The sequence below is a fragment of the Lepisosteus oculatus genome, chromosome 12 (genome assembly GCF_040954835.1).
Source record: "Lepisosteus oculatus isolate fLepOcu1 chromosome 12, fLepOcu1.hap2, whole genome shotgun sequence".
NCBI lineage: Eukaryota > Metazoa > Chordata > Actinopteri > Semionotiformes > Lepisosteidae > Lepisosteus > Lepisosteus oculatus.
The window spans coordinates 17,465,962-17,489,676 of record NC_090707.1 but is presented as its reverse complement, the minus strand read 5'-3'; the positions used below and the strand labels follow the sequence as shown (position 1 = coordinate 17,489,676).

Genomic DNA, 23,715 nt, shown 5'->3' with positions numbered 1-23,715 from the left:
TGACATTTTGAATCACGTCTTTATTTCTAAGTGCTCCCATTTCCATTTTACACTAGAAAACATCTCCACATACATCGGAAAAACATTTTTACATCAGACAAGACCACTGCCGCTATATCCTAATGTTCAGTCGAATCCTTATACACCTTAGAGGAAAGGAAGGCAGCGTCTTAGGGTTGGAGTTCAATTCAGCGAGGGACCTTTAGAAAACCGAGACGAAGAGCTTGCGAGGCTGTCTTTGTCATGGTCTTCAAAGTAGTTCTGCTCTATCCTCCTGCAGAACGACAACAGGTTGCTGTAGTTTTTCACCTTCTCTCCCAGTTGATCACTTGTGAGCTGGGTGGTGAGGATTGTGAACAGATGTCCAAAGACCAGAGCATCCAGTTCGGTTGGTCTGAAAGAAACAAAGACACAAACAATTGAGGTGATTCTCTCCTTCCCCCGTTCGGATTCTGATTACTGTGTCAGGTTAAGCTCGTGTCAGAAAATTAGCATTCTCAAGGTAGAGCCAAGAAGCCCAGTCAGCAGCTGACATTTTGTAACTAAATTAAACAAAACCTCCAAAGGTTTCACTGATGCATGCAATCTTAATTTTTATTACTGCAATTTATTATACATTCCCCAAGCTTATGACAAACCCGGCTGTCATTAACAGATTAATTATAATTTCCCCATGCACTGAAATTAAAGAAAATATGTGAGCACAGGACCGCTTAAAACAATGTAAGTAGGGTACAGTATTTTATCATCTTCCCGGCTACCCTTCACCCATCTGAAAAAAAAAAAAGGAACTGAAGGTCTGCTCCTGTAGTCTTCCCTGCAGCTACTGTGCATAACAAAACCCTCCTTTTAAAGGACGGCTGCACTTCAAACAGGAACATGCACTTCTGGGCCTTTCATCTGCCAAGTGGGCCTGACACTAGTGAAATGCAACCTACATGGAAGCAACAATTTGGTTCCATTTCTTTTGTGGTGAAACCTAAAGAAATGGAAATAAACATGACAGGAAAAATCAAAGGACAGGGCTCGCTTGAGACACGGCCCCTGCTTTACCTACACTGCGGACCCTCCTTCAATGGTTGACCTCTTGTGACTTGTTTCCTGCTGGGCTGGCCAATCCCAAATCCTCCTTCACATGCCACTACACCAGAGGAACTGACCACAAGTACGTGTACGGGACTGGGGACTGAAACCTGCCATTTTTGCAAGCTTCTAAAACGCCTGCAGTTTCAGCGTGGATGCAACAGAGAAGTCAGATCCAAAGCAAATTCAGCTCTTGCACAAGTGTCCAAACGGAGAGAGAAAGCTTCCTCACCCGGAAACAGGAGCTATAATTCCTCACCATTCAAATACGCTTCTGCTCAATCATCAACGCAGACCCCCGCACCATATGCTTCTGCATGGTATCTTAATATCTCTGAAGCAATGAAATCTGATTCAACATAAACCATCCTTGACTTATTTTGGCAACTTCGGATTTCGACATGATGTGCCACGAAAAATAAAACAGACTAGATTTCAAAACAAAAGAAAAATCCTGGCAAGCAAAGCGCAAAATAAATTAAGCATGGCTTTTTCCCCGTAATATAATGACAAATGAAATTCAAGTCAGTTCTCTAAAGCTCCCCAGCATAAACACTAGCCTCATTTATGAATCATGTACGTCTTGCGTTTTCAGAAGCCTATCTTACCAGCAGACTGTTTCACACTTACTGTTTATTGAAGAAATAAGGCTGTGTCCCCAGTCGTTGTGACAAAGCTTGGCAGCACTGACTCATATCTTCAAGCACCTAAGGAAGTGAGATGAACATTCGGTTCTGCAGTGTAATCATTATTATGGGACAGCTGTCAGATCATTAGTTTTATTGATGTGCTCCTTATACTGTATGTGAGTGTCTGCCAAGTAAAGGGTTAAAGAAGAGGTTTCATGGTAGAAGAATTTTACGTTTCATGGATGGCTGGAGAAGACAGGAGACATTGTTTTGAGCGAGAGCTGACAGCTTCGGATGGTCAGTCTCCCCTTGCTGTTGATTAATCTTGCTCTTTAAACATTTTATTCTACACCTCAAATTTCGTGCTCACGTTTTACAAGGGAGGCAATATTGAATCCTTTAAACCTGCGAAACAAGAAAAGCAAATTCATGCAAGTGGAATGTGAGAAATGTAACTGACCCTTGCATCCATCATGCATTTTACCAGAAATAAAAATAACACTCGTGAGAACATACTTTACGACAGATTGTGCACATTATGACAAATGCGTACCAACCTGTTCAAGTGTTTTTCCTGCCCAGCCAATGGCTTTCATCTTGCGCCTGACTTCCCATTGTTTCTGATAGGCCAGAATGTGATTCAGGGGCCAGGGGTAAGGACTGCTGTATCTTGGCCTTGTAATCTAAAACAGGAATAACTTGAGTAAGGTTTATTGAGCCTTTTGATGTAAAATATTTTCTGTGAACCAAAAAGAAAATCCATGAGTACTGGTACAGAGAATTTGTTTCCTTTCCTTGTCCATGCCCGTTATTTAGCCTCCAAACTTTACAAAGTAAATTGTGCTGCATTTGTAAAAACATGTGGGACCCTTTTGGCCTACTTAAAGAAAAACACAAACGCATGGAATATTCCACAGTTTGTTGTGTAAGTGATAACATTGGTGATAACATAGCAATCAATAAAAACTATAAAAGTGGGATATTTCACACTTGATATTAAACAATACATTTAAAAAAGATATGCACTTCATGAGGAATCGAACATAAAAATGAATAGCTAGAAATACTGCACCCTATATCTTTTTCTGTATTGCCTCTGTAATGTAAAAACACTCATTTTAAGAACTACCGCTCTAAAAACACTTTTTAAATTTAATCAATTGTGATAGATGCATCCATGTACATACACAAGGACAAATATTTATGGAGTGTATTATGTTCTCGCCAAGGTTTAAGATAATAGCCACAAAGCAAAATCAACATTATAAAATTTTAAATACACTATATCTTAACTCCGCATTATGTGCTCCTAAAACAATAAAAGTCGTAGCAAGCAAAAGTGACACACAGCTTTTCGAAAATATATGTGCGGGCCAAGTAAATGAACACTGTATTACTAATGCTGTAAAGTACCATGTATCATTTATGAGCTGGGAGCTACAATTGTAAAGAAAGCCCCTTTTCATTAAATTTTAATTAAGATAAATGCTGTGAAAGCGCTCACCTCCATCGCTGTGTTTTCATCACACCACTGTATATACAGCTGCAAAATACAAAGAGAATCTGAGCTCAGAGAGACAATCTATGAAAAACTTCCCGCTGTAAAAACTTAATCTTTACTCTTATCTAGACTTGATTTATGAAAGAACGGCTGGAATATTAAAAGGTTACACACATTTCATTAATGATATTCAGGAGTGCAGTGATTAATTATGGTCAAGATTGCAGAAGGGATACTTTAGTGAAAAATAAATATTTTTAAAATAACAGAAATAGTAGGTGAATCTAATTAAAATGCAGCGAAAAAAAATGTCAGGGTGACCCTTTTAATTTCACATTAATCCAGCTGTGCTGATTGCTCATTTACTTTCCTGATGGAGACAATCAGAGAGGATAATAGTGTGTTATCAATGCTAATTAATTGTCACCAATTCACTGTTATTAATAGAACATCGTGGGTACAGAATAATGGGAGCTTAAAATGTATTTATGTATATTATCTCACACATAATAAACTTTATTCTTGCTAAATGTAAACCTATATCTATTCCTCTGAGCAACAAATCAACAGAATACAATCTAGTTTTCTCCTATATTTGGAGACACAGGCATTCATTTTTTTCTGAAATCATTTCTTTATATACATACATAAAAAGTAAGTACTTGTATGGTGCCCAAGTTCCTTAAAATAAAAGTAGCTCACGCCATACTTCTCAAGAGTCTCCTGTAACAATGTGGCTGAATTTCCTGAGAGAAAATCTCCCCAAAGTCTAATCTACATGTTGTCCCCAGAAAAGTGTCCTGAAAATCATTACAAGTTCTTTAGCCTGTCAGGTTTATATAAAGTAGCACTGGTTGCTGGCAACATAAAGAAAAATGTGTCATGCATTCTTAGACATTCACTGTATAGAGCTAAAGCTACATAAGATTTGAAAAGTTACTGTACCTCAGCTGTCAGCAGCATATTATTCACAAGTTCCATGTAGGCTTTCATCTCTGCCTTCTGGACTTCATCCAGTCCATCACTAAGTGAATGGCCCTAAAGGGACAAAGAACAAGTATGTGTTACATACTTCCATTCAGTTTAGCTCCAGGATGGCTGCAGTTAAAAAGAGAAACGGCGACCTTATTGTCAATTAGCGTTTAATCAGATCAAAATCAAATCAATAATTTGAATCGGGGAACCTCATTTTTTGGATCAAATGATAAAGGGAATTTCTCAACAAAACACTCAGCTTCTTCTATATTTCAGATGAGGTTGTTTCAGATGTTTGTCTTTCATGAAACAGAAGATGGAAAACCTAGGCAAATAAAATGTACAGATATACCATAATCTAATGTGTGTATTAAATTATTTGCTTGCACCTATAAAAGCATCTCGGGTCAGGTTTGTTCGAGTTGGGCACGGTATATTTCCCCTCACATAATTTAACTGAAGCAAAAGTATATGCAAAGTCTGAGTCTTTGAAAGAAAAGTACAAAGATTTTAATTAAGCATTCCAGGCAGTGTTCGATGGATTTTCCCCCGTTTTGCTTACTAACACATACAAAAGATATCCTTCTCTTCCTTTATTTGACAAATCTGAAAGCTTAGCAGTGGTTGTGAGCATTCATAATATTTTTTATATAAATTGTCAAATCAATACGTATTCCAGAATGTGGCTCAGAATGATTGATGTAGTGGTCTCAAAGTTTCTGTGACTGAATGCATTCATATAGATGTGGTTTTTCTTACCTTCGCCTTGGTGAACTGGACTATGGGACCAAGTTCCGATACAACTTGATTACCAACGTGTATAAAGGGCACTTTACCTTGGGGCAACAGAAAAGAGAGAAAAAAAAAGTGGTGGCACAGTCTGCTTCCACTGATTCTCCGCAGTGAGAAGTGGAAAATAGCGTAAAGAAATCCATTGTAGTCAGAGCTGACAGAAATTAAATTGTGTCCAATGACTTTTCACATAAAGCAACAAAGTCCATGACAGTATTGCCAAAGGGCTTCTATAAAAGTCAGAAAGCATAAAACGTGGTTTGTCTAGGGCAGGAAGCTGAGCTTTAGATGATTGTATTTATTTTTAATCTGCAGCAACAAAATGTCACATTAAGACTGCATCACTTAAGTCTATGTAAAATATGTTTACTCAGAGACAACCATTTATTATTTCTCTAGTGTTTGTAATATTTAGATTATCATGGCATACAGTCTTAACTCGTTTGGTGTATTCAAGAGTTAAAACTTTTTATGCTACCGGTAATGCTCATATGAAAAGTGAACCCTGGCTTTACTTTCGGCTTCCAGTCAGAAAAATTTTCCACCTCCCCCATTAGGCCAGGTTTCTGCAGTTTCAGATTGCCCGAGTCAATCAGTTAACTAGATCTCTGAAGCCGCAAATCTATTTTCTGCTGAGCTGAAATTAATAACATTCTTTCAGGAACTATGAAAGATGGTCTATTATGTGTGAGGGCTGGAAAAAGTCTGTTAGCATCCAACAACATGCTCATATTACCTAAAAGGAAATTAAATCTAGTCAAAATAGAATTTTGAATGCAGAATTAAAAATGCAACATCAATGCCAGAATAAGGACATCCCACAGTAGCTACATGTGTCAGAACAGACCCTACAGTATATGCTTTATATGTATATATTTACTTATAAAGAGAACTGTGGGGTAAAATAGGCAGTTTAACTAACTGACAAGAGGTTGTACTTTATTTCCTTTTGTTTTTGAAAGATGATTTGCGGATTGAGATCTATAAAACTCCAAAGAAATCTCAGTTTTAGTCAGACAAGGCAGACAGACTGATAAAGTCAAACAAGACAGATACTATAGGCAGACAGGCAAAGAGATTAAAAGATTGAGAAATAGATGGATTGTAATGCAGGGTATGTTGATCGAGGTAAACTGTACTAAATATTGGCAAAAAGTGAAAAATGTGTGTATTTTTTGATGCATGGAACCTGCTGTTAGGCCTAGTTCACGCAGAGTTCACACTAACAGCAGGTTGTGCCATGGTCCTTTTCAAAAGATTCATTCTTCACTATCTCCCTGGCAGCCTTAGGGTAATGGATGAGGTGCAACACTCCAACAAAGGCCTCATCTGCATCCATACGATAAAGTGTATTACAAAGGAGATGCAGGTTACTTTGAACAGAGGTCTCACAGGGCTTCTCACATATGTTCCTCATGAACACCCAAAGTACTTACAGTATGTGATGCACACACATACCCTAGCAATCTCACAAAAGGAAGTGTAAGTAAAACATGTTTATTTTCTTTAATATTTTAGCTTTTAAAAAAAAACTGGTGCTTTTGGTGTTGCATTTTCGGCAAAACACAAATAAGACATACAATAAATATGACAAACATTAACATAGGTTTATTTTAGTAGTAAAGTAGGATTATTTTGTTACAAGTTTCTTTTGTTAATACAGACATAGCACAAGCCTTTCAGCATCAACACAAAGATAATCATTATAAATCAGATTATAAATCAAATTATATCACAATGTTAAATGTTCATACCTGCAACAACTGTGCATAATACAGGAATTTTGCTACCTGTATATGTGTTTCAAATGGCTTTACATCTATTAGAAATACAGTACTGCTAGAAATTAGAAATCTAATAGGGCATTCTGTACTGTTCCAGCAGTAACACTAAGGTCATCGGCTGACATTGCCCAGCTAATAACAAATCCTACTCCTTCAGTGAGGAATCTGAATGGTGCACTGTTCCTTGAGCAACTGTGCACACCACAAGCAGAAGCTGCATTTAAATATTAATTAGGTTCTGTATTTACTGCAGCTGTGTTTGCAATAAAAGCAAGACTAGTACTGCTGCGGGTTCATTATTCACATCGCGGTTTATGTTACATTCCTCCAAACCCAGAAAAAAAAAACCAGAAGAGAGCGGGGGCAATTAGAATTGCTGCATCCAATGGTGTTGCTGAAGGGCTGCAAATCGCGGTTGCCATGACACTGTAACTCCAGAGCCCAGATGCACACAGGGAACAACAGACTTACCAGATGGGGACATGTACTCAGCATTGGCTCTGCAGACCACCTGGACTGGCAGATTGCACATCCGCAGATAGGCCTGGAAAGCAAAATACAAATAAATAAACGGCAGGATAGTGCATTCAAATGCAATGAAGGGACACAAGACACATTCAGAGACGATGCATGTGGTTTTGGTACAGAATGCCCTATTAGATTTCATGTGTACCAAACGCCTGGTTTTCAGGAAAGCTGCAGAGTGCAGCTCTGTTGACCTCTCTAAAATGAGGTATTTCTACGTCTGTATATGATCAGACATTCGACGTGTGCGCAGACGCTCCCAGTCAGCACCAAAACTGCAGCTCTTCTGGAAAAAAAAAACCAAGCCGCTCATTTGCGGCTGTACTTCTCCAGTGAAAGCCGACAGAAGAAAACATGATGGAGTGATCACTGTGCGGACGTGTTACTACGGAGCCTCTCCCATTGGCGTGACTGCCGAAAATGGGGGAATGAGAGAAGAGGATGGGTTGTGAAACCACTCTCTTTCTACCGCTTGAGATTGAAAGGCATTTCTTGAGATTAAGCACATCTCCCAGGAAACAATGACGATGGGCTTCTTTACACTCTATAAAATCATAGTGCTGTCTCCCCTTACATAGCTGTCAAAAGGTGTCCAAAGTGCCGGCACATAACATTCACTTCTGCTAACCGCTACCTGTTTAAATACATCTAACATACTCTGTTAACCATGCTCTATGATCTCCTTACTATATTGACTTATCACTAAAGACAATCACAACAGCTAATATACGCTGACAAATTGAATGATCCGATGTTGTTCGGTGCCATTTCAGTGACTGCAAATCCCATTCTTCCTTCTCTTCAAGGGTCATGCTATCCTGCAGCCCAGAAGTACAGGGTTCAAGGCGGGATTTTTACCCTGAATGGGGCATCAGTACATTACAGGGCACACGCGCTGTATCCATGTGTTAAGGTAATCGATGTAATCGATTGTTGTAATCGATGTGTTAAGGCGGTGGGATGCACAGACAGAGAGTCATGCAAACTCCATACAGACGTTTTTCACGGTCAGAAATCAAAATCAGAAGCCAGAATGTGCGAGGAAGCAGTCCTGACTGTCGCACCACCATGCTGGTTAGAAATTCTGTAGAATTACCACCTGCACGGCCCCTTCTGTTGAAGTTTAGAAAACCAACGCAATTTGCACTAACAAACAAATTACAGACTACTTGAAAACAGTGAAAAATTCAGAAACCTGTTCATTTTTGCTCTGCTACCTTTAAGCTGCACGCATTTTCTTATGAAAAATGAGATGTTATAATTATTTGTATAGAATTATTTCCAGGAGTGGTGCAACAAAGAACCAATTATGGAAAAAGAAATACAATTTACAGGAACGTACAATAGCATACAATGCAATACAAGTAAATCATCCAATACAAATGTTCCATATTGAACATTCATAAAATATACTTATAATATGCAGGTACGTATGTACATATTATATGTAAGATGGACATAAAATAAAAATCTCTGTAGTGGAAATCGGCTCCAATGTGCAAAAGTAAAATGGAAACATGAAATGACTTGAAATGATGGGGAAAACGTGTTAAAAATAATCAAATATTCTCTTTACTGCTTCATATATTCATGCTGCAATAGGAAGAAGTTTTCACATTTACACAACATGAGTTCAAGGAAAGCTTAGTTGGAAGTAACATTATAAAACGGCAAGTTACAATCTTAAAACTGAAAATAAGAAATTTCTAATCTGCACCTTAGGAAGGAAAATGTTTTCAGAACAGACCAGGGAGCTAGGACACAGAGACGGAAAAAAAAACCCCATCTAAAATCTTCAAGTTTGATTTTCCTCTATTTATCATTATTTTGTTTGGCAAGCACAATGTCATTGGCTCCCAGAAGAATTATAGGACTGTACTGCAGAAGACAAACAATTTACTGGCACTTTGCCTCACTGAACAGCACTGCCAGCCTGCCACCAGCTATTAATTTTAAACCATACGTGTTTTAGTCATTCAGCCTGAACAAACATATTTGTTGGGGCATCAGCCCATTACGTTTAGAAAAGGCTGCCCATGAAGTGTTTAATTTGAAATTGCCACTTCCCTACCACTGCTAGAGAAGAAGTTATATTAATGCCATGATCACAAGCAGCTAATTTCATAGTTTAATAATAATAACCTTTATTTTATATACCGCCATTCACGGTACAGGTTTTTTTTTCTTATCCTCCAGAAAAAGAATCTGATCATCTGATTTACTTTTCAATGCTCTGAAAGTGAGAACCACAAATCTGACCATTCCTTAAGTCTTTTTCCTGCCTTTTACTTCCCCCCTTGACAGGAAAGCAAAGTTTAATTTTGGCCAGCCTTACCCATTAATTCCCTCTACAACAGGACTCTAAATTAACTTTAAGACTATGCTTCTAGCCTGAGGAGGAATGTTCAGCTGAGAGAGCTCCTCCGCGCACTTCAGGAGACACAGCTGAAATTATTCCAGAGCCGGAGCTGCAAGCACACTGCCTGACAGCTCGGGCCCTCAGCGCACACACTGAGGACAGGGTCCTGTTCCAGACAACTGCCACAGTATTCTCAGGACATTTACATTATTCAAAGATAAATGCATTGTCAATTCTGCGTCTCAAAACACTAGATATGTGTTGCTTTACTCCTCCAGCAGCCAAAGGTTGCTTCACCTCCCGGGCAGAAGAGAAACTACAAATTAAATGTATACAGTAACACACAGAAAAAAAAAATGTACAGTAGCTGTCCTTTAGGAAGAGGGATAAACAAACACTGCTGAGCAATAATATTTTCCTGCATTAATATTTGTTCCCATTGTGATTCATAGCCTTTTGTGCTTAGAATCAACCAAAATAGGAAAACTTTGTTTTATATATACAGTGTATTCGTATATAAATCTATTATATGTACATTCATATTATTTTCTGATATTTCGGTGTCAGAATTTCAGTTAAACAAGAACTTTATCACTTAATTAATTTGGTTCCATAGTGGATCATATAATAAATTACAGCGAGTAACATTGGATTTTTATCAATGGTCTTTTTTTATAGAGGATTCAGTGTACACAGGATTACTATTAGATTCTGACAAGCATATTAAGTGCAAATATGTCTTTTATTTTACTTTCAGGCTCTTTGACTCATTTGTTATTAGACCATTTGGCAGTACTGCTTTGTAAATCTGTGGAATGACATGTAAAGACATATAATGCTCTTTCATTAAACTAACCAAGTCCAGTGTTCAGACGACTACAGGTAGCTAGTCAAAACTCTGCCCAGGAAAACGCAGAACAATTTATTTTAGATACAGGCAACAGCCACTTTTTCCATTTTTTTTTCCTATTTAAAAAAAAATCCTACTGATGTGCTGTAAACAAAAGCATGTTTTCTGTCCTACAAAATCACTCAACCAACGCAATTTAACTGAAGGGGTTAAGCCACAGGCATAGTATGTCTACTAATGAAGGCAATCAGGGTCCACTCCTGGGAAACTGGTCAGAAACCAGGTCCAGGTTCGGACTTGTTTTAAGTGTATTTTTTTTTAGCCATTTCCGATGGTTTCAACCTAGATCCTAATGGATACAACCACCTAATCCATCACTAATTGCCATCTTATTCAGAATCCTCAGCAGGGAGAGAGTTCCACCCCCTGCAAAAAGGCAGCTATTCTACTGTATGAGCTAGGCTGCTAAGCTATGTTGGCTGGCAGAGAAAACGGAGTACTCTGTGGATATCGAATTCATACTTGGCCTTACAAGACATCCATTATCAACTCCCCAGAACTGTCATCTTGCACTTTAATGAGCACTGGACAACACTGAGGCCATGAAGAGAAACAAATCTGTCTAAAACAGAAAACAAGTATTTCTACTGTGAAATCACCACCTGCACCGATGGCCTCACTCTATGGAATGAAGCCATGTTTGTAAATTTGTCTAAATATAAAGAAGGACCATTTTCTGTTCACAATTATTAAACAATTTAATAAGAAAAACTGTGCAAATAAGTGAAAAACTAAGAATGAGGATAAATAAAGAAAAAAACAAGAAAACAGTGCAGGTCATGTAGCAATTATCTTTGCAATTCTGGTGGGTCTTTACTGTCTGATTAGGTTATCTGGGTCAAATGAAACCGATATTACTTTAGGTCAGATTTTGAAAAAACGAGCCCTTAAATGGTAGGTTTGCTCCTTTCATTCTCCTGTTTAGTAAAACATTTTAATAAGGTAAGGAAAGGTTTTAGACTACTGTATAATCTATTTCATTCTGCCTAATTCTTCAAAGACTGCTTAAAATGTTATGGGTCTAAATTTCTCATTCTTGCCCTGATGTTCTTCCTAATTTGGAAATTAAAAGCATCTTTGTCTTGTTACTGTTGGTTTACTTATACACTAACTTGAAATCATGAAAAGGTTTTATTTTACACCTCAGACAAGCTTTTAAAAGCACATTTAATTTAGAAATAGCCAGCTACTGTTTCCTACTGCATAGAGGGAAACAAATTATTGAGATCTATTTATTGGATAGTATAAGTCATAATAAGACAAAATATGGTCCATGTACTGTATGCATTTATGCAATGTGGTATTTTACCATTAGTTCTTTTTCACTCAAATGTTTTCATTGCACAGTTATGGTGTCTTAAAAGCTTGAACTGTGCTTAGAAGCAAACCTCCATTGATATTCTAAAGGTGTCTTGACCATATGATAAGTTGTTTAATTACCCATTTTTAACTTTTCCACTCCGTGGAAGGAATGTTAACTTTTAAAAGAGAAAATCATGAATAAAGCTGTCTGTATAATAATCCATTTTTCATATCTAATGGTTACAGACTATGTTACTGAAATAATGTGTCTGAGGTTACAAATGAAAACCACACTGTATCATTCTTTATCCGGGAGACAGATTAAATTCAAAACCCTGTTACTGTAATAGGCACACTTGTAGTTTAACATAAATTAGAACTCTAATTATATTAGGTACTATTTTAAACAAAATAACAGATTCCTTAGAAGCCATAGATGTAATTTATAGTGAAGCCAGGTTCATTTTCCAGAACAATCAATTTCACACTACAGCAGAAGACTAATATAATGATGTAACGCAATTTTTCTCTGGAATGCTGAAAGCCTGGATTCACAGTTATCACTGAGGGGTCTCGAAGATAAATGAAGATGCAATTTATCCAGCCATAATTTCATATTGAAAATGCTATAAAGGTTGCTCATATGGGTATCAGGAAAGTGAAAAGGGACTCTTAATATATTTTGGTCTAAAATATTATGGACAAGAAAGGGATTATTTATTACTCCCATCTTGCTTAATCAGTAAGTTGTCTTTTGGTTGGTGAGGAAATTATGAGCCTTTCAAGAAAAGCATTTAAATTTCAGGAGTCCAGGAGTAACCAGTTTATGATAAGCAAAGCTCGGCAATATAAAAACTTAGGAGTCCATGTCCTCAATCCAATAACAAAGGCATGATGAAGTGGGTTTTAAGCATATTATTTTTTAAATGACTTTTATGCATTGCTTTGACAGTCAAATAGGATGAAAAAACAAGGCATAAAGTCCATACACTTTGCTTCTCCAATATATACCACATAAAACTAGTATCATGACACACATACACACACTTTTAACACATGCACATGAGATTCATTGTTCTGTTAATATTTATAATGCAATAAAAAGGCAGTAATATTACAATTAATTGGAAAAACAGTCAAACAAGAATCTCTTTGTTTCTCGGTTGAATGCAAAGTTTCTGATCTCAACTAACAACAGTTCTTCATTTCAAGCCATAAAAATGAAGCATATGTATATATTAAAGGTTAAATCTATAAAAATAAAAATCTATATTTAGAGAATTCCAGAATTACTTGAAACTCCCTTTTTCACACATGCACATAAAATAGAAAGTCGATTCTGGACTCAAGGGATTTAATGCAAACTCAATTTTATCAGCATTTGATCTGAAGGCTGTATACATCCATGCAGGCTGTTAAATTCCTCAATAATGACACTAAAATAAACAATACATACTGTGGTTTGTTCCATTTCAACTTTATTTCGTAATTTTTTTCCTAGCCATTGAAGTGTAAAAGTGAAATTCTGTTCAAACTTTGGAATATAAAACTCAGCTCGTCAATCTCCATTTTTGCTTGGAGAGTTTGCATGCATGTTACAGTCTCTCTTCTCATGTGCATGAACTGTTTGCTTGCGTATATGGAGGAGTGAAACTTTTTGACCATGGACTGGTAGAGACAAAGCTCATAAAGCTAGTAAAATGAGTAGTTTTAACCCCAAATAAAACCAGATGAGCTGTCCTGCCATTTTCTCACCTCCATTGGAAAACCCCCAGCAAGTACCCTGACTTGCACTTAGAATCTACAGCCCAGTAAGGCTGGAGTTGTTCAGGTGACTGGTATAGGTCAAACAAAATCACCCAACAACATTTCTGAAACAGATGAAATGAGATTTGCCAGGCAAATACAGAAGTTCAATCAGTGATCATTTATATCTTTCAAGTTCTGGCCCACCTGAGATGCACCCCCACTGATTGAAGACAATTAGCTGAAAAGATCTGCTTTTGCAGATTTTCTGTCACCAAGCAGAATTCGATTCAGGCAAAACCAGAATTCCCCAGATTGACCGGTTTAGCTCTTAACACATCAATAGTCAGAGAATGATGCTTTCTGTACAATAATAATTATGTATTTATTTTACCTGTACAGCAAGTGATGAGGCATGATCTGACAGCAATATCTGGTCATCTGCAAAAAAAAGCACTTCTTTAAAAACACTGTCCTGACTCACAAAAAAGATGTATAGTGCCATGCACTTGATATCAAGTTGTGAAATACATATCATTTAGAGTTTGTATAACCCTTGAATAACACTACCATGATTTTATATATTAGCTAAGCTTTGAAATGACCCACACTAATATATATGTCCATACCTCTCTAAAGAGATATTTGAAAGTAACAGGCAGAGTGTAAAAACCTTCATAAATGAATGCCGTAAACCTCATCTCAGGCTGACACAGGAAAAGAAAGATGACAAGTTTGCCGCAATAAAAAATATCTGGTTAGAGGACTGGGGCTGGTAACTATTAGTCTTCATTACTTTGCAGTCTTCTGACAACTGTAGCATGCTGCTGAGCCCCAAATGGGGGCTATAATGTGATCTTATGATATATGAAGAGCTGCTAAAGCCAGGCTGAGTCTTCCTGGTGTGTTTTAACGGTATTTTTTCCCTTTTTTTTGACAAAAAAATGAAGAGCTGTGCTTCACCACAAAGCTTCAAAGATCTGCTGCCTCAGCTGTTGGTGCAGTAAATCTACCAGGCCCTCCCTCCTACTGCATCATTTAATTCTGCCCACAGCAGCTAACAGAACAGGTCAATAACATACCAAAGTACCCCCTCAGGCATGCTACAGATTTTAACAAAAGAGGGGGTGGGTGGGGGATATGTATTTATCCAGCACATTTCTATTTGGAAAAAGAAATCTACATAAATATGCTCGTCTTGTTCGTTGTGCATTCCTCTTCACAGCAATTCGATAGATTGTGACACTACATAGAAAAACCTTGTTTTTTTGTTGTAGCCCAAATCCCTGCACTGTTAATTGCAAAATGAATTACTTACCCTTCAGAGGCTGATACAGTTTTGCATTTTCAGGCCAAGGCTCTGCAGCTGTATGAAACAAACGGCATACATAATTAACTAGGCACTGCACAGTGAAGCCGCATGGCACCGAATATACATGGCACAGTGCTTCTCCTTGTTTAGCCCATATTACTCTGCTTGTGCTTCCATTTTGCCTCTTTTCACATTAACGGGGGTTGATTTGAAACCTGAAAAATGTCTTCACATTTTTTGTAAAACAAGTATGTTTACTTGGAAAATGCAGAGTTTATCGTTGAACGGGTCAATGTCATATTACATTTATTTATACCTGAAACAGACATGAGATACTCAGTGCTTTATACTGGGTGCCCAGGGTTTGCACTGGGGGTGGTGTTTGCCTTGCAAAAACAGTGCAGCTAAGCCTCCCCATGTTTTATTATTTCTTTATTTTGCTAGGTAAGCCAACAGCGAACAAATCCTCGAATACAATTTGGAGACCCAAGGTGGCAGAAGATTTCCTGCAGCAATTCTGTGGAAGGTACCTTGCACCCAACCCAACACAGGAACCCATGACTCCCCGATCCTGACCCCAAAGCCCCAACTATGCTGCTAGTAACAAAAGTGTCCTGATCACAAATGGATGTTCCCTTCTTGAAACGTCTACAACTGCCCTGTTCCCCTAAGATTTCTGATGACTTCATGCCCTTCCTCCCCCCAGTCGAACCCCTTGGGGATTTCACACACACCAATCACACACCCCACAACACCCCACTATGACCACCTTGAATCCACAATGGGTTCACACACCCAAACAAACACACAATAAGTTCCCCCACCCCCTATCTTGGACCAGCATGGACGCATACACAAAGACCCCATCCCTGGACCGGAGTCACATTAATCATTTTTTAATCATAAAATATTCTTATACTTATGATTCTCAACTTCTTTTAAAACCTATTTAGCAGATTAGTCAACCTTACTGTGGATATATAAAACAACTAACATTCTTCTAAAATTCCTGGATTAAGAAACATGGTTTAAAGCATAGGCTACCAGTATCCTCAGTCCCAGGAAAAACTATCAAAACACATTTGTATATTTCACTGTGAAACATCTTTTTACTGTATTTGATGTTCAATTTAAACAGAAGGCAAGTTTCTCAATCCCTTCTTCCTTCGGTCATTGAAAAATGACGCTGTGGTAGTTAAGAAGTTAAAATGATTTCAGATGTACAGTAGCACCACCATGTCATCCCCACCCACAAAGTGCCTTTACAAAAATGCAAAAATCAGAAAGGTTTACATTAAGTACATTCAGATGTACATTATGAAAATTATATTATACCCAATTTCTTCTGATTTTAAGACAAATTCAGTCTCTTAATTATGAAATCATGTTATTTTTCAGCTCTATAATCCCATCAGGTGGAATTTTATATTATCCAATCTAAAATAAATGGGGATCATTCTTTCAAGAAATTCATAAAAAAAATAAGAAAGGATCCATTGCTTCTGGTCTCAAAAATGGGAAAACTCTGGAAATTCAACACCCTTGTCATTCATAATTCTTATACTGTAACCTTTTGTTTCTTATCTTTGTATATACTACAAAGAGAAATACTTCAGAGAAATACAAACATTTTGTAGTATGCTGCATCTCTTTCATACAACAGTCACTGGCCCAAGCATACTGCTATTGCCATGTGAAACATGGGAGTTCTTGATTAACTGCTCTCAGATGTTCTTCATTTTTGTTGTTTATGTACATCATGCTTAAAAAAATACATTGCACCACAAATATATACCCCACACAACCAGCCTTTGGTCTCGTGCACGGACACCCGATGTGCAACACTAGTTACTCCACAAAACTAACATATAGAACACTGTTTAATACATTCATTTTGTCAGACTCGTATGTGACCTTTCCATTACTCTGAGGCACACCCTGAAGTCCCACCACTGTGCAGTACAAACTCTGCTATGACCTACTAGAAGTTTTCGTTACTCTGACCTGTTTGAGCACCTTATCAGAGGAGGTGAGATACATGTAAGAAATGCTGGCGATATTAAGTATTTGTTTTTGCACTCCCTGTGCAAGAAAATGACAAAAAGTCTGACAACTCGTATGGCGGGCAATGTGTGCTTCCGTGTTTGCACAAAACAATTAATAATTTCTTGAATTTATACAGCATTTTTTATCCCGAAGGATCCCAAAGCACTTTGCATCTAGGCAGTGACCCACTTCATCCACCACTGAATTGCAGCCCCCATTTGGGTGATTCATAGCAGCCATTTATACCAGCAGCCCCACTACACAGCAGATCAGATAGAACGTGAGAAATGACTTTACCACTTTAATTAAGGGGGAACTTCAGGTGGACCTGAGTAAATTAGGCCAGGGTGGAGTTAAGCCAGGGCACCTGGGTTAACACCTCTACTCTACACCTCTACTCTACTCTACACCTTAGTACCTGTCTGAACTATTATCGCCCTACTCCCCACCTCGCAACCTTCGCTCTTCTAATTTTGCTCTCCTTACTGTCCCCCAAGCCCGTCTACATTGCGTGGGTGACGGGGCCTTCTTCTGTTATGCCCCGAAGCTCTGGAACTTTCTCCCCAAGGATATCAGAGAGTCACCTCCTCTAAACTCCTTCAAATCCAGACTCAAAATCCTCTTCTTCAGAAAAGCCTTTACCTAACTGGTTCCATTCTTCACCCCTCTGCTTTTCCTTGTACTACCATCCATGGTCTCCTCTATATATTGTAATTGTGTTTTATCTTGTGTATTCTTCTTATTTATTGTTGTTGTCATCCTGTAAAGTGCTTTGAGAAGCCACCTTTAAAAGTGCTATATAAAATAAAGTTTATTATTATTATTATTATTATTATTATTATTATTATTATTATTATTATTATTATTATAGTGACTAATCACCATTGACTATCGACTATCACCATACTAGGGCATTGGTTTGGAAATAGCACCACTGGCTTCTGTAGCCTGGTCTTCCTTGGGAAACTCCAAACCCAGAACTGAAAAGGCCCAGCCTTTGCTTTGCTTCCTAGACACAACACGATCACACTGTAAGGTGGCAGCACAGTATTAAAGATGAAACACAAACACTGGCAGGCTTTAATGAAACTTCAATGACTCAGTCGAACACAGAGGAAATGCACTCAGGGAATGTGGATGGCAGCAATGTGAGACCTCTAGGGCATTCATGGTCTATCTATCCAGCAAAATCCTCAAAGGCCCTTGACAAAGTCAACCCAGTGGACTTCTTTAGAATTTCAGAATAAAACGTGATACGCAAAACATAAAACAGTTCAATAAACTGATGGGAAACATGCATTATCAGACTGCTCCCTGTCAACCACTGTAATACATCAAAGCCAGGATCATAATACCCAGACAGAGCACTAGATGGATTGCTTATACAAATCAACAACTACAGTTACAGTCACCAGGTGCCCCAGTAATGGTAACATCACAACACATCATTAGACTGCACTACTGCAATTTCTGCATCAACATGGATGACACTTTACTGGATAGGACAGAGTCTGGCTGTTGTGGAGACAGCACGAGTTGACAGGAGACGGCAGTCTGCTGTGGTCTCTGTAAGGCCTGGTCCTGCAGATCCACATACCAGCTGGGTTTTCTTCTACTTCAGGACTCGGGTACATAATGCTTTTTCATAAGAAGCTTCTTTAATTTCTGCATTTTCCATCTGATGTTTATATCTTATGTTTCTGCTATCTTCATGCAACTCTCTGCACTTGCCTACATTAAATGTCATGTGCTGGGTGTTTGCCCACCTTAGAAAGTTCTCTTTTCTTCAGCTTCTACAGAGTTTGCTAATCTTCTTATTGTCATGCCCTCTGCAGCCAGAGGGCGCTCCTTCTCTGTCATGTCCCTATTTCCGGTCTGCTGTCCTTCCTGTCCCTCTCTTTCCCTTGGGCTATATATTTCCGGGTCTTGCACTCTGTCCGGGCTCAGCATTGACGTTCGGATGTCCTGAGACCCGCCTAGCACCAGGGCGCCCCACGTCCGCTCCCTGAGGGTATAGGTTTCTATACGGCATTCCTGAACTCTTTGCACTAATGAGCCCGGGCCTTTTTCCCGTCTCGCCGCTACGCATATGGGTCTTTTTCTGCTCTCCTGCTCCCCACGGTTAGTCCCTTTGGACGTCCGTGACACTTATTGTTGTGTCAATTGTGAATTTGAGTATTTTATTAACTGAACCGTAACCTAGATTACTAATATAAATTAGGAAGAGGAGTGGCCCAAACACACAATTACTTACACTTAGTTTAAGCATTTATTTCTAATATGTAGTTTGTTTTTCATCCATTATCCGGTTCTCAATCCAAATTTCCTTACTCTAGTTTTCTGCTACTGACATCCCAAAGTATGAGAGAAAAATGAAAATCAACCCACAATAACCCCCTCTTCCTGCGTACAGTACATCCAACATTTTATTATATACAAATATGAAATACACCTTACACTATGCCCTTTGAATATTTTATAAGTCCAATTCATATAGATTTTGAGAACTTTGATTAAATTGGATTAGCTGTATGTGTCTGAATCCTATATGTTCAAGTAGTGGACAAAAAAATGAAAACACATGGTTAAACGAGGGACACCAGGTGTGCTGAAAACAAGGGCTTCCACACAGGTGTGGCTTATGTGTTAATTCAGCAACATCCTAGTACACTGAGGGTCATGTATAAAAATGCTGGACAGGCCTGGTTGGCTATATTTACGGCTGTCATCGTTGAAAGAGGAGACACTGGTGACTTTAAAAGAGAGGTGACTTTTGGAGTGGGTTTAGCTTTAGTGACCAAGATAGCTCAGTTTGCTGATGTTTCAAGACCAACAGTGTGGCAGGATTGTGATATCTGCGCGTTATCACAAATGCAATGCAAATCAGGCCAGCAACTGACTGCAAATTACAACCTGGTGCACGAGGAGCCGGTTTCACCAAAAACTGTCCATTGAGAACTCCAAGGAGCAGGATACCATAGTCAGGTTGCAGCACAAAGAAAACGCTTATCACAGCTGACAATGCACATTTGCGAGTCCAGTGGTGCAGAGAGCAAAGGCAGATGAATCCACCTTCACCATCTTCTCAACAGACAGGCAAGTGCTTTTCAAATTTGTCTCTTGGGTTCTCCTTCTCACTCTACTCACTGTGTATCTCCTTTGCAGAGTTCCTATGGTTCCTCTCACCTTCTATTCTAGTAAAAACGTTCGTCGAATCCCTCTATAGAGTCTTGCCCCAGGCCCTCATGGCCCCATCTCATTCAGATGGAATCCACATTGTCTGCACAGATGGGCTGTGCTACATCAAGGATTCTGATAGCTGAAAATGCTGAAGTCTTCTTCAACACACCATGTCCTCTAGCGTTTCTTTTTGTTCACTTTCATACGGTCAGGCAGTGTCTTTGAGAAAAGCACTAATTTAGTCCTAGCCTTCAGTTTGTTTCCCAAGTCTCCCAAGAATTTCTTTCTTAAGGAAAGAGGGCTGCTTATGTCGCTTTTTATTACATCAACATTAACTGGGTTTATTCCTGGGAGCCTGAACACCTTGGATGATGTCAGCCACCACGGCCACAGTACATGCAGACAACACTGTTGTTGACTTGGTATCCTTGATGCATACCTCACTATCTGCATTTGGGAAAGTAAAGTCTTTTTCTGTTTAGTCCTGGCAGTAATTAAAGGGGAACTGCAGTCCCAATTTTTTCAGACCGGTCATTAAATCTCAGTAACAAAATAAATTCACCAACGGTATAGAAGAAATTGACGAATTTCGAACTAAGCACAAAACGGGGACCTTTGTGGTGAAAGTACCGTAGCTCACCATGTTGTCGCAATTCCTGGTCCCGCCTTGGGCAAGAGCACGGGTTTGTGCGTGCTGTGATGTGAAACAGCCCTTCCTGCTCACTAGTCACTGCCAAGACTACTGGAATGTGATGTGGGTGCAAATAAGTAAAGGTTGTGCAACAGACATTTCACCACAGAAATGCTCCAATGTGATCTGCATGCAGAGTTAACAAGTAAGTAGTATTTGTCGGCAGAAGTCAAGAGCAATATTTCTATTAGGTTAAAAGAGTTGGATTCACAAACCTGCTTCTTTACAATGTCATAGGGCCACTTCACATTACCAGTTGCCTCACTCTGAATCGCAGACTATGGTGCTGTGCATACCTGGAACCTTCATCTGTTTTGTGATGTAAATTAGAGCTACTGTGTACATCTTACTTTTTTTGTGCTTTGAAATGCACGCATCAATGCTGATTCCTTCTAACCCTGAAACAGAAAACTAGCATTGCAGTTCTGCTTTAAAGTTGATATGGCTGGAGTTTGGACTTCAGTGCCTGTAACGGTGGTATTCTGGATGCTGTTGACTTGAAATTCCAAGTCTGGACTGTCTGCTTCCAGGTCATGGAATAAAGCAAACATATTTGGAGATATGTCACGCGGGATGTCATGATAGGCTGCTGATTTTTTTTTTTTACATCCTGGGAACAGCTCTTCTCTGCCAGCTTCCCTGCAATGTTTTTTTTTTTAACTTTATTCCTTCATAAATGTGACTTTCGAGAGTTCCTTGATCTCATGGTACGCTTTAATTGCAGTAGAGTTTCAGTTTCTTTTTATTTTTACAAAAAGGAACTGGCTTTTGTGGCAGTTTTCACAGAGGTACTGTAGTCTGGCTTCCAGGATACAACTCAAAGGTTTAAGCACCATTCGAAGGTGGATATTTTGTAGGATTTTTCTGTTTAAAAATGTATGGTAAAATGGTGGTGGGGGTATGGGTACTACACAGAACGTTACATCACACTTGCACACCATTCCTATATGTCTGAAATTTGTTTTTTTTAAAGAAATGCCTGACAATATTTCACAGTCTATGAATGTATCTGCTAAAACAGAAAGCAGAAACTATAAAATAATTTCCTAAACCATTAAATACATTATAATATGTCAACATGCTACTGATTTCATCATCTTTGGAACAGCCTTGATAATTAAATCTCTGAGCGCATACAAAATAGAGACAGTAAATGGGTATTTTAAAGACAAGAGTTTTTATACTCAAGTTTAAAGGACACTTTTTTTCCCACAAACATCCTCTCTTCCATAATTAACCAAAGATTTAATCCAATAGTGTTATAACCTTCAAGTCACTTTTTGTATGCGGCTACACCAAAAACAAACCGTATTAAACTCTATTCCCCATCTCTTTTGTAGAATTCCTACTGTTTAGTGTTACACACCTAGTGATACTATGTAATATGAATGACACACTAATTGATAATACCTCAGTCTCCATTAAATTTAACATTTGTTTTAAACAATAACAACCATCCTGTTATACTTTTAAACATGACACATGTTCATCACACCCCAGTTAACTTAATTCTAAGCCAAAGTAATAAAAAATCACCCCCTTATTGTTAGGAACAAACTATTTTGTTCTGCGACCTTATATATGAGGGCTAGGTGTTTGACGCTGAAATACGATATTAAACTACTCTATAACCTTTCGACGTGAATGTTATTGCACATTTTATAATGATATATCATGATAATTGCATTTTGTTTAATATAGACTATACTAAAAGATAATCAAGTTCTATATACTCAATGGGATTGCTCGACAGTCAGGCAACAATTAAATCGTTGAGATACTACATTCTTAGGTCATACATGAGCAGGAATTTATTTTGTGGGAAAATCGTTCTCATATTTAAAACATATGTAATTGGTACGTAAAAGTATATGAGCAACACATAGTTATCACTTACGGTAATATAAGCGTTATTACCTGCTATTTGGGATACAAACGCCTCTGCAGCAAGAGACATGATGACAGATGAACTCGAAAATTTTAATTTACACTTTTTGATTAAAAATACAATGTCTCAGACAAGGAAAAACTGTACTGCACTATTCACCGCAGCGGACAACGATAAGGGCACAGCAGCCTTCAGGATGTGAACCCTGTGAAAGACGAGCATAAACACGCATTCGATCAACTGCTTCCTGGTGCACTGCAATCATTCTTCTTCCGGATTATTGTGTACAGAGATTACTGGATATTTGTTCTTGAGGAGCTTTCTTTATTATCCTCGACAGCGTTAATACTTGTTTTTATCAATCCTTGGAAATACAGTTCCGAGACTGTATATCTTGACTGTCTTTTCAAATGTAAAAACACGAAAACTCGAATCCGCGAGTAGCGGCTGATACTGTCTATTGAGTTGCAAAAGCAGATGAAAAGACGTACGGCGCATTAGGGAGATTGATAAACTATTTTCTTTAGGTGTTTTTGATTGTCCACTTATAACAAATGTTTTGTGCTTGTCTCATTATATATTCGTGGGTTTATTGATTGTTTTATGTAATATTAGCATTTTTTCAATACCAGTAACGCATTAATCAACACAATAAACACGACTGATATCTAGTTTTCTTTTCTGAAATTAATTTTAACTGCAAGTATTTTTCCCTCAGCATAAATTATCTGGGTGACTGTATCACGGAGAGAGGTCCAGGAAGATATTTCTCATTCTTCAGTCAGTTTCCTGGCGTCCCTGAATGTATAATCCAGTATTGCTGTATTTAAATTAGATTATTTGTAAATGTGTGGATAAAGATTTAACCTTACGATGACGATAGTTAACCCAACCCCTTTAAATTTTTCAAGGATAGCTCTGACTTGAAAGCATGCATATTTGTCTCTCATCTGATTTATTTCTTCAGCTACCCTACTTCCAGATTAGATTTG

The 23,715-nt window shown here is 38.2% G+C and overlaps 1 protein-coding gene across 1 annotated transcript; it reads right to left on the bottom strand.

Moving 5' to 3' along the window:
• mtx2 (metaxin 2) lies at positions 1 to 22,947 on the bottom strand. Its single transcript, XM_015358819.2, has 10 exons — positions 22,753 to 22,947; positions 14,925 to 14,972; positions 14,001 to 14,047; positions 7,236 to 7,308; positions 4,948 to 5,024; positions 4,159 to 4,251; positions 3,217 to 3,255; positions 2,270 to 2,395; positions 1,714 to 1,790; positions 1 to 394 (listed from the first exon to the last, which is right to left on the bottom strand). Exons 1-10 carry the CDS (start codon positions 22,790 to 22,792, stop codon positions 184 to 186), a joined length of 831 nt encoding a protein of 276 aa, XP_015214305.1. The 5' UTR covers positions 22,793 to 22,947; the 3' UTR covers positions 1 to 183.
• Between the last annotated feature and the right edge of the window lie 768 nt (positions 22,948 to 23,715).